An 11,684-nucleotide genomic window follows, 5' to 3' on the forward strand; every position below is an offset into this window, starting at 1 on the left:
CATTAAACAAACCCAGCACTACAGGAGAGTTACGCCAAGGCAGTATGAAGAGAAACACGTTATCTAGCTGATTTTACAACGGCAACAGCCCCTGCATTTGCAGGTGGGACACGACACAAAGACATCTGCCAACGGATGAAAGCTGCAGTCAGAAATCGGTAGGTGCAGAGCAAAAAGTTTTCTTTACAAACACGAGGCCACAGCCCGGTGGCTGCTGACACGATCCCAAAGCAGCGCCGATTGCAAAAAGACACTAAGGATGCTGCAAGGCAAGCGGGAACGAGCTGCTCGTCATCCGCAGAAGCCTGTGTTACATTTGCTTCTGCCGTTTCACATACCCGTGAAATCTGGCCTCTCTCTTCACTTCCTTGGCACATCACGGCCGTCTCCTCCGTTCTAGCTCCCGCTCTCCAGCTGAATTTTGTTATTTTTGTGAACCTTCTGGATTAGCCCCAGCTCTTAGCACGGGCTGGGACTCAAAGCCATATTGCTGCTCCGGGCTTCCCTTCCAGCACCTCTTCCTTCCCCAGGCTCCTTTCTGCTCTCCTCCTTCAGAGACGCTGCTGCCTTGAGATGCAGCAGGCTGCTGTGGCACTCCCTGAGTTTCCACAGCAATTGTGTAGGTGAAGTTCTACCCTTTGCTTCATCCCACTCCAGCATCCGTGGGACCAACTCCATCTTCTTCTGATGCTCTTCCCATCACTTCTCTGCAGGCACCCATTTCTGTCCAGCTCCTGTCTGTATCGCAGTTTCATTACTGTTGGCTATTCCCTGTCAAAGTCGGCAGCTACTTCTCTTAAGATCCAGTCTTTGACATTGTGAGCTGTCATTAGCAACAAATGATGAGATCCTAGAGCATCAATTATCCATACGCTTGGTCCAGTTGGGCTTACAACCCCAAAATACATCTACAGGCTCTCCAGTACTGTTGAAATAAGAAGCCGTTAAAAAGTCTTGTTACAGCCGCCATTTTATGGTGGGAAGATGAATGGAGAATCAGACTTCACCTTTAACAATTTTAACATTGAAGATGCTGTCATCCACTGTACAAATGGATTATTCAAGCTATTAATTAGGAATAAGGTTCAAATATTATTCTTGGACTTTGGTCTGGACCAATTTCACTGTCAGACAAGGATGGTGGGCTTTAAGGAAGCAAATACCTACTTACAGGCTGTTGCAATCCCTTCTTGCACAGTATTTTGCTGCAAACGTGCCCTACTTATACCAGCCTGCGGCATTCTGAGAGACAGATGGATGAGGATACTAGCAGAGATCTCTGCTAAGAAGCAACAGCCTTTTACAAACCTCACATTTCTGACCAGACCACATTTTTGGCACTTTCTCAAAACCAGACCTCTGAAAAATTGGAAACAAAACACTGCTGCAACCCCAGTTGCTTCGCAAAATAGTGGGTTTTTTGTGTTGATGTGGTGTTTACCCCCCAAGCCTCTTCTCAAGCCTTAACCAGATCGTTTAAGTCAAGTAAGTGTCTCCATGGAAACCTCCTTTCTCAAGGAACCTCCTTGCTGGAGAAAACCACGCACCCATTTTGTTTAAAAGGGGAACACAGTTTGGTAGGAGCACAATGCCTGTCTAGGGAAGAGCCCGTGACGACTCATCAGCCAGATTCACGTCCTTTAAAAACACAACCATTCAATAACGCTTTTTAAGGCTGGCTGAAGGTCTGCTATTGCTGCTGCAACTAAACTAGCAAGCTCTGCTGTCCTCGCCATCCCTGCCCTGGATCTTCACCCTCAGCTTCACAACCCGGCTTCTTCAAGGCAGACGGGGTCTCTGTACCCCTCTCATGCACAAACTCTCGCCCCTGGTGAACTTCAAATCAACCATCTGTTTAAAGAAAACCTAGAGCTAAAGTAATCCAAACCAATGCCCGTTCATGAAATATAGGAAGTGTCTTGTCAAAGCTACTAGTTGCTTCTTAAATAAGACAATCATCTTCTGTGTTTTGGAAAAGAAGAGATGAGTTTTAGCCTCTCCCTCCAACCAAGCCCTTTGTAAGCTGTAGCATGTTATATCACTTCTGGTAAAGGACTGCTTGAGATCCCTCAAAAAGGAAGCCAGTTTTCTGGAAGGATACTCAAACAATTGAATATTTTATATTCTAATATAGAAGAGAGACTTTAATATTAATAGACAAACAAATAATTAAGGGCTGTGACTAAAAATGGCTTCAACTCAGGCAAATCAGTTTATCATAGAGTATATAAAAAAGGAGTAGAGTATATAAAAAAAGAAAGCAAAGCCATCAAAGAAGTTCTCTAGTTGGAGTTGCTTTCAAATCATGGCAGAGTCATTATGTTCTCAGAAAAAATAAGTCCCAGAGGTTAATTTTTACATTGGAGTTGCTACTTAGGAGGTCTCTTTAGACAGGAAGGTGCCGTAAATGGCTACACGAAAGCTAACACAGGTGCTGATGCCAGGTGATCCACAGATGAAAAGAGAGTGAAGGCAAGGATGTGTCTCACAACGACAACAAAATACCACTCTCCTAAGCTGAGGGTAGTTACAAAATTTTTTAAGGTTTTCTGAGAACATAAAAACATGACGTGCTGTTAACCTGAAACTAGGTCCGGGCACACTGTAGCAGTCACCTCCTGTCCCCACCCATGATGGGGGGGGGGAAGCCTGGGACAAGGTGACACACACCCATGGTCACAGTCCTGCAGCTTCCCAGTGGAGAACGAAAGGCTTTTGGCAAACACCCTCTCAAGCAGCTAACAGAAACCAGGCAGGACCGATTCAAAGTAGAAGTCAGTGAACCAGAAGCACATCACTAGCGTAAGAAGAGGGATAAACAGTCATTTGTCTCGATTCCTTTCCATTATGCAACAGAGAATCCAGAAGAGCAACTTAAACACATATAAATAACCTCCGCTACTTCTTTGAGGAAAATTAGCAGAAATCCTGCTGCAGAAAAATAAGCTCATGTGCGTGCCAGCAGATAGGGCAGATCTGCATTAAGGTTCTCAATGGGATGCAGAGGGTGGAGTGGGGAAGTTAAAGAGAAGTCAGAGACATTAAACACATTTGTGGATCAGATTTAATCATGTGGATTAAATCATGTAATAAAAAAAAAAATCAATTGCCAAATCTCTAAGACGAGAGCCATACGAGGGTTTAGATCAAGTGAGATCTAGCCTCTAATGCCTTTCTTCCCACATATGCCATCTTGAGTCTTCCAGAAGAACTGTAAACAAAGTCAGTCCTTATCAAAGGGAATTATTCAAGGGTAGTGGCCTTCCATTTCGCAATCTCCACCTAAGCTCCAAGCAGAAATGCTCATCAATAGATCATATCCCACTCCAGGCTGGCAGCTTTACTGTTTTGCCCAAGGAGTTCATCCTTGGACACGAGCTTTGTGAGGGGAAACTCTTAGTATTACAGGGTGATGAAATATATATACACAAAGGGATAGAGGCTGCAGATTTTCGCAATGGACTTCAGACTTCAGCCTGGTGTCAAACACCCTGGAGCAGAAAGGATGGGAGAAGGCACCATAGAAGCAAAAGACCTCACAAACTCTATCTACACTCAGTAAAACTAGTGTAAGAGCTGTCATGTATTGTGGAGCGAATAGGAAAAATATATTAGAATTAAAACCCAGGTGCAGGGAGGAAAGTGCTGAGCCAGCAGCAGGTCTCAGCAAGAAACAGGAATGAGTTTCTGTGCAACAAAAGTGCTTTGGAGAGAGATGAGAGGTTACTCCAGAATCACCCCATAAATGGCAAAAGCAGCTCCCCCAGTTTTAATCAGATCTTTTATCAATTTTCACTACGTGTAAGGCTACTCCCCTGAGAGCTACTTGATATCCCAAAGGACTACAGAAGAAGGAGTAAGAGACAAGACTATATCACTTCATCCAACACATTCAAGGCACCAGTCACGACATGAACAGTAATCCCACCCAACAGACTTGTCTGGTGACAGGAAAGTCTCCAATCCTCCCTCAGCCCCGAGTTAAGAAATGCAGCAGTGGTTTTATTAAAAATCAGTATACAGTTGAACATAAGCCCAGTGTTTACAACCAGTCTCTCTAGTAGTTCCAGGATTCCTGTTGTTTTACAGACCATCAGCAACCAAAGGAATCAGTAGCATAAAGAAACGACTCATTTAAAAAAATTAACGTCCCCACATCTCCAAGAAAGCAGCATCCACAATCAGTTTGTTTTCCATTGGACTTGCTCTATGAAACAAGAGTTTTCAACATCATTTTGCAGACAAAGCTTATCTAGTTAATTGCTCTGTTTGCTTTATCATACAGGGCAAGGGTCTCCAAGTCTCACAGCGTTCATAAAATAACCCTGAAAGAACTCTCTGTCAATTTTTTGCTGTGATCTACCTTCTAGAACATCAGAAACATTTGAGATTTGTTTAACTAGTTGAGTTGAAACTGAAGGTGGGGGGACGTAAGTCACACAGTTTGGCAAAAAGATCATCCTTGAATTATGTTGTCCAAGGGCTGCAGGAAGCACACAGAGGCTTTCTCCATGCACCCTCGAGGCATCCAGCAGTGCTGTGGGAGGGATGTGGATTCACACCTCCATTCCCCTCTCAGTTGTTACAGCTGTTCACATTTCTGCCGCCTGCTTCCTTCCCTCCCCAAGTCATCCAAAGCACAGAGCAGCCTCAGTGGTGTAATAGCAGCTTGGCAGAAGCAGGAAAAGTCCAGCCAGCAAAAGACTTAATTTATTAAGATAAACATGGTCTAAGGCTCCACATTATTTTTAAAAATAAACACAGTAGGAAATATGAAAACAAACTGGCTTTGCTACGTGTAGGTTAGGTTCAGACGTTCTCAGAAAGATCTTCTCAACCATACAAAATACTCTTCTCCTCTCATCCCTATCATGAGGATACAACAACAGTTCACTATTTAAGATCAGCAATGTCCCTGTTGTGTGTCCTTCCACTTTCAGTGAACAATACCTCTGCCACCCTTCAGGGCAGATCAAAGTTTTAAGAACACCCCTGTGAAGAAGGAGCAGAAGGGGAGAGGGACAGGTAATCCAGTCTTTGAAATGAACATCTAAAAGTCTTGACACGACGACTGTGTTGACTCCCCTACTTCAATGGTTGTTCTTGGCTGCCTCTTTAGCGGCAATAATCAGAGGGGTAAGACTAGATAGAGGCTTTGCAATTTTCAGGAACTGGTGCTAGGAAGAAGAAAAAAGAAAAAGTGTTAAACTTTTCAGAACATATCCCAGAAGTCTTGTGTCTACTCAAAATATTGGCACCTAGACCCATATGAAGTCTAACAACCTACTCTAATCTCTGAACAAGTGAAACCAAAAGGTCTGTTACCAACACAAGCTTTTGGGACTTGCCTGAAGTGATGAACAGATTTGCACCCAACACAGGCTAAACTCTCCGGTGTTTGTCCCTGTTCAACAAGCAAAACTCAGCGAATTCCCCTGGGGAAAAAGTCTTGCAAAATCTATAGTGAAACTCTGCGTGGAAGGAAGGTGTACCAAAAACAACCTGTCCGGTTCAAACACAAGGTGCAGGGCTTCCTGTGGGAATCGCCTCTCATTTCTCTCCTCCCCATCACCACAGGTCTGGTAAAAGCATTGCCTTGGTCTTCTAAGGATATTAGAAATTTGCAAAGCAGCTGGAGTTTAGGAGAGCAGCACAGAACTTGCAACACAGAACCATTCAGTCAGTCTCCTATACAAGGTGCTCTGTTAAGTAAAACAGTATTGATTATCAAAACAGCTCTCAGATGAGACTGAAGGCATGTAGGGCAAGTTCACAAGCTGTTCTAAAAACAAAAAGCAACTATATCCCATAGAACTTCTGAGCATGAGAAGGGATCAATCACCCAGGGAAATATGCTTCAGAGATGGCAGGGGTAGGGTGGGAAATCAGAGGCCAAAAGGTAGTTAAAAACATGCAGAAATGTTACAGTCAGTATGTTCTTCCCTGCTCCAAGGAACGGAACATTACTGCTCTCCAGTAATGGGGCTGGAAAGTCCAGGAGAAAAAGTGATCTATCAACTACCGCCACTCTGCCAGTGATTAATGCTACATTACAGTCTCAGAAGGCAGCAACACATCCACTAGACAAACTAGTGGAAAGAAAGGAAAACATAAAAGGGAACTGTCACAGTTGAGGTCTGAGTGCCCTGATCAGAGATTTATTTTACAAACAGCTACATTTTCCACCCTCATGGAAAATTTGACAGAAGGAACACACAAACTTCTCCTCTCATCCATATCTGTAAAAAGCCTGGCAGCTTGGCCTTCCCCTTTCACCAGGAGTTCAGACTAAGATACCAGGTTTTCAGTGAAATAATTGATGATAGGGTGATGAGACACTGAGACTAGTTGTGGATGCCCCACTGCTGGAAGTGTTCAAGGTCAGGCTGGACAGGGCTTTGAGCAACCTAATCTAGTTGAAGATGTCCCTGCTCATTGCAGTGGGGTTGGACTACAGCATCTTTAAGTCCCTTCCAACCCAAACCTTCTATGATTAAGATGTCTCACAAGCTTTGTTCCATCACCTCTGCAAGGGGTAGTATCTGGAAAAATGTGGTAATGCCAAACTGCTCCAGTTAATGCAAGCCGTGCCTATTCCAAAGAGCTCTGTGTTCCCTCCACCAGAAGGGAGACAACCAGAACATCTGATAGCTAGAAGCCCTCCTGCTGTCCCAACTGGAACAAGCACGGCCAGACCATGACAACACATACAGATGTCCGCGCCAGCTGTGTGAAGAAGCCACGGAAATTAAGGGGCTCAGCATTTGGCAGGCCTGGGGCACAGGTATTACTTGAGGTTGGTTACAGAACACGCTGCACAACTGCTGCTAGTAGCAAGTACAGCATAAAAAATGAGTAGTCTGTTAACACTTCATTATCGATTTAGGTTTTGGGGTTGGTTGGTTTTTGTCTGGCAGGTTACCTTAGCTGTGCTTGTGCCTTCAGCTGATGCAGTATTTAAGACCCCAAAGACGTTCTCTCCATAAACCCAGCCTCACTTGGGATTGCATGATTACATTGATTCAGCCCCGTTCCCCATCACCCACCTGTAGCAGCTCTTTCGCAGAACCTCTCTTTTCCACGTCCATTTCAAGGCAGCGATTTAAGAAGTCTCGGAATAAGGGTGAAAGTTTTTCCGGATTCTGCAGTTCTGGAGTTCCATTAGTAGCAATGAGATACAGGGCCTAAAGTAAAAACAAGCACCAAAGAAACAGAAGGTTATGCAGGTTAGAGTCCATCTCCGAATTAGAGACACTCGTTTTTCCTCTCCCTCTTCCCAGTTCAATGGGGAGAAAAAACACAACCACTTTATCAGGGTGACTAACCAAAGCTTAAATTTCAGCAAACAGAATAGCTGCCAGCCCTATTTTTATGTGGATGGGATCCAATTCTTTGTTTTACCCTCATAATCTGGGTTTGGATCCTGCAGCCCTCTCAAGGGATTAGGAGGACAAAAACAACATTCCAGACCGTGTTTACATAGGGAAGTTAACTGGCATGACTCTACCAGTGCCAGACTCCTGCAATAACTATATCCTCATGGGAAGGTACCCCTGAATAAATAGGAGATTTTGTTCTGTCAGTACTTTGCCTGAGTGCACAAGCCTAAAAAGTCAGTAACTATAAAGATGCATTTGGCTCCTTACAGAAGATGTCCAGCAGACCCTCAAGCAGCTTTCAACATCTTACAGAAAGAAGCAGTTTTGCTACTGCCTGGGGATGAAGCATTCACACACACACACAGACACACACCCCCCCCCACCCTGAGAACCAAGGAACTCAGAATACATCCATTTCAGGATTTCATGCAAGAAACTTCCTGGATGGATTTTCAAAGGAAACAGAAACCTGTCAGACACTTGTTAATATGCAGGCCTTTTGAGCACATCACTCAGCACGTCCCATGGGAGCAGTCTGGTAGCCTGGGAATTGGCATAAGTTGAGTTGAATGAGGCCAAAGTACTGTTACTTAACCACCCTCAACACCCAGTTTCTTTCACTTTTCTTTGCTGCTGCTCTTCTCTCCCAAAAATCACTTCCAGTGCAAGAGATGGAGGCAAAAGTTAAACAGAACTTTTCTAGATCCCCTCATCCTATGTACCTGAGGGAGAAGCCATAAACCTGGCTTATATTAAGAGCAGTTACATCCCTACAAACTGACAGCACCTCCCCTTTCATTAAAACAAAACAAGAGAAAGACATCAGGAGGCTTAATCCCTGTCTAAAGACTTATTAAACTTGTAGCTTTATTTGGAGCACGCAAGGAGGAACAATCCACCAGTAGAAAAAAGCTCCATTTATAGAATAGTAACGTGTTGTACTTTTGAACTTAAGGAGATTTTTGAACTTAATTTTTTAACTCTTCTGCACTCACAGGGAACAAGGATTCAAGAAGTCAGCTGCTTTGGTGCCATCAGGTACTCCTTCTGCATCTATCGGCATCTCCAGAAAGTGAGAAATTGTAAGTGTGCATTATCTAACTCATCATGTGTTACCATCATTCCTGTGCTGATCAGAGGGTCTGCAGCTATGTCTTTTAACTAAGATGATCTCAATCTTCTCACTGTAACAGCTAAGGAAATACAGGGCTGCAGGTGGTTAAACTGCACTGCCTCCTTTAGAGCAGAGTTTTTCACACAGGCACAGCAAAAACCTACGGGCAAAAGATACTCGCTTACTCTGAGCGGGTTCTCATTGAGGTAGGGGGGCTCTCCTTCGATCATCTCGATGGCCATTATCCCCAGTGACCAGATATCCACTTTGGGCCCATATGCTTTCCGCGTCACCACTTCAGGCGCCATCCAGTATGGGGTTCCCACCATGGTGCTGCGTTTGCTCTGCTCAGGAGTGATCTGGGCACAGAAGCCGAAGTCAGCTGAAAAATTAAAGGCGGGGGGGGGGGCGGGAAAGAAAAAGACTTAGAAATCAGCAAGTTTCTCTAAAAATAATCCTTACTGATGCCAGAGCTGTAGTACAAATTACCCTGCTGCACTGTTTGGTGTGTTGCTGCTGCAACTGTGAAAGGGGGGTGGGCTTGTAGCTAATACAGAAGATGGTGTTGAGAAGTAAGTTTCTAAATCTGACTCACTGAGGCCTTGAGGATTACAGAGCTGCTGACTTGTCTACGTGAACGATGGAGAACACTAAATAACTGTATACAGACGTTGAGGCACTTGACTGTGCTTGCAGCATTACGCAGCTGTAATACACTATGTAATATATGGTCTAAAGACTGTTCCTGGGTATGTGAAAGTAGACATTAATGTGCAATTTGATCCAGATACACCCTCCAGCCCACATACTGTATTATCTGGTGATATTTTCAGTCCCAGAGATATTACTTCCCCAGTACGTATATCATCCCTTAAACAGGATTTGCTTTACAGAGGAAATGGTGTTCAGAATAAAGTATCTAAATTTATACTGATTATTTTCTTCAAATAGACATAAAGATGGAGAGCCTTCACCCAAAGACTGCTGGGCCCTATGTCTTATTTGTATTTGACTTACCAAAAGAAAACCGATTTTGTTCTTGTGAGCCCAGCAGAATCAACAGAGCAAGATGCACTGCCCATCCTGACCCCTGTGGCACCGTGGGTTTAATTTTAGGCAGAATGATGAAAATTAAACTGATCCCTAGCTGAGTTTTCATCAAGGCTAACAACCAGGAAAGGTACATATGGTTCATAAACAGAGCAAATTTCCAGCAGAGCAAATAAGCAGCTCAGGTCCAGAAGGTTACTGCATCATATCCACAGGGACTTTTCTAACTGTAAACTACAGCCTGGTACCTGCATACTGTGCTCAAAGAAGCTACTCCGTAAGAACAGAGCACTTTGGCCCTCATCAGCTATTCATCGCTAAGACTCCAGAGATCTGACTGTACCAAAGTACAGCTTTAGTCTAAAAAGCAATTATGTGCAAAATAACCCCACCTTCTTACTCAGCATATCTGCACTGTGTGAATTTTGAGTCATATCTGCTGTCACTGCTGACAAAAATAGGTTTATTTATGCCTGTTGGGTGCTAGCCAACGGAACTGAGAGGAAGAGAAAGGGAGCACAATTCTGTTAAAGCTATAGGTAGAAGGTAATAATTCACTAGTTTCCAGACTTATCTGCACCTGGGCAATGACAAGCACAACAGCTACCTTAGCACCCGAGGGGCATAAGTCTCGAGGTCTTCATTACTGGTGATAACACAAGGAGGAAACAACATTTAGTCTGGGTTTTAAGATTTTCTAGTTACAGTTTTCAATTCTCCCTCCACTTCCCCTGCCCCACAAGTACCTGCAGTATTTTGCAGACTTTTTTATTTGCAGAAGAGATTGCTCGCAAATAAAGACTTCTGACCCTACACCTTCAAACCCAGCTTTCTAGACTGGAGTAGCATTAAAATATTATTATTTTAGTCCACAAAAGCAGATGGCCCAAAGCTAAACAAACCCCAAACCTCACTTCGAGTCTGGTATCAGTTCACAAGGATTCATGCTTGCCAATCTCCATTAAAACCAATGCTACAAAAATACCTAAAGCAGCATTGCTACAGCCTCTTCATCGCCACAGCATCAAGCATTTCAAACACCCGTGTCCCCAGGAGACCTGGCCCAGAGCAGACAACAGGCTTGGGTTGATAACTCAAGTCATCACCAGCAATGTTCCCCACATACTTAGTTTGACAGAACCATCCATTCCCAGCAGGATGTTGTCACTCTTGATGTCTCTGTGAATAACTTGGTTTGAATGGAGGAATTCCAGAGCTTGGAGACACTGAAAAAAAAAAAAAAAAATTGAGATATTCTTACTGTGCATGAAATTATCCACTAGTCACAATTAGCCAACTAATGGACTCTAACAACGTGCATTTTGAGTAGCAAGGGCTTAGCGTCTTAAGAGTTGTCGTGGTTTAGCTGTTGTGCACCTTCGTATGTGCAGGGCTATAAAGAGACATCCCACTGGGATCAGCAGGTCCTAGGAGGACAGGCTAGTCCCAAAAGACCCAGAAACAGGCATAATCAACCCCATTTTGCGCTCCAGTCCTCCCTCTAGGATGAAACATATTAAGCTTGCATTAGGATTGTATGCTGCAACCTCCCAAATGAAGTCCATCCTCTGAAATAACTGTTGCATTATAGAAGCTGGAGACAGCTATTGCTGTGGAGCCAGTGCCAGGTCATGGAACGCCCATGTCCCCTTCCCAATCACAGCTCCCTCCGAGCGTGAGGGCTGCTTTACCTCTCGGCACACAGCTGCGATTTGTGCTTCATCCATGCAGGTCTCTGTCACAACATCTGTTAGGGAGCCTCCTGCCAAGTATTCCATGACCACCCACAGCTCTTCTCCTACAAGGTAACTGAAGAGCCAAAACCAGATTTTAAAATCAGCAAGTATGAGCATGCCACCGTTAACCCAGCCAAAATGCACTGGGTTTTAAAGCTGTCTTAGAAGTGCAGAGAAACCCTGAGGCTTAAGCAGTGTATTTAACAGTACTGGGGCACCAGGTACTCATGGTACCTTCTCTACATGGGATGACCTGATCACAACCTGAATGAGCAGAGGGAAGGGCGAGCGCAGAAAGTTGAGGAAAGAGATAATGGGAGAGCGGGCTACGAGTTTCCTGGCCATAAAAGGCAGGCTGAATTTTTCTGCCATGGAAAGGGCCCAGACTAAGATGGAGACACAACC

The 11,684-nt window shown here is 44.2% G+C and overlaps 1 protein-coding gene across 1 annotated transcript in view; it reads right to left on the minus strand.

Moving 5' to 3' along the window:
* Positions 1-4,886: 4,886 nt before the first annotated feature.
* LOC104619371 (serine/threonine-protein kinase PAK 1) overlaps positions 4,887-11,684 on the minus strand; it is a gene marked incomplete at its 5' end in the record, with an annotated part of 16,211 nt that continues 9,413 nt past the window's right edge. Inside the window, 5 exons of the mRNA XM_010285224.1 lie at positions 4,887-5,177; positions 7,047-7,184; positions 8,679-8,875; positions 10,670-10,769; positions 11,235-11,352. Of these exons, the coding sequence (XP_010283526.1) occupies positions 5,091-5,177; positions 7,047-7,184; positions 8,679-8,875; positions 10,670-10,769; positions 11,235-11,352 (640 nt within the window). The remainder of the gene's footprint in view (positions 5,178-7,046; positions 7,185-8,678; positions 8,876-10,669; positions 10,770-11,234; positions 11,353-11,684) is intronic.

Source organism: Phaethon lepturus, unplaced genomic scaffold, assembly GCF_000687285.1.
Source record: "Phaethon lepturus isolate BGI_N335 unplaced genomic scaffold, ASM68728v1 scaffold49654, whole genome shotgun sequence".
Taxonomy (NCBI): Eukaryota; Metazoa; Chordata; class Aves; order Phaethontiformes; family Phaethontidae; genus Phaethon; species Phaethon lepturus.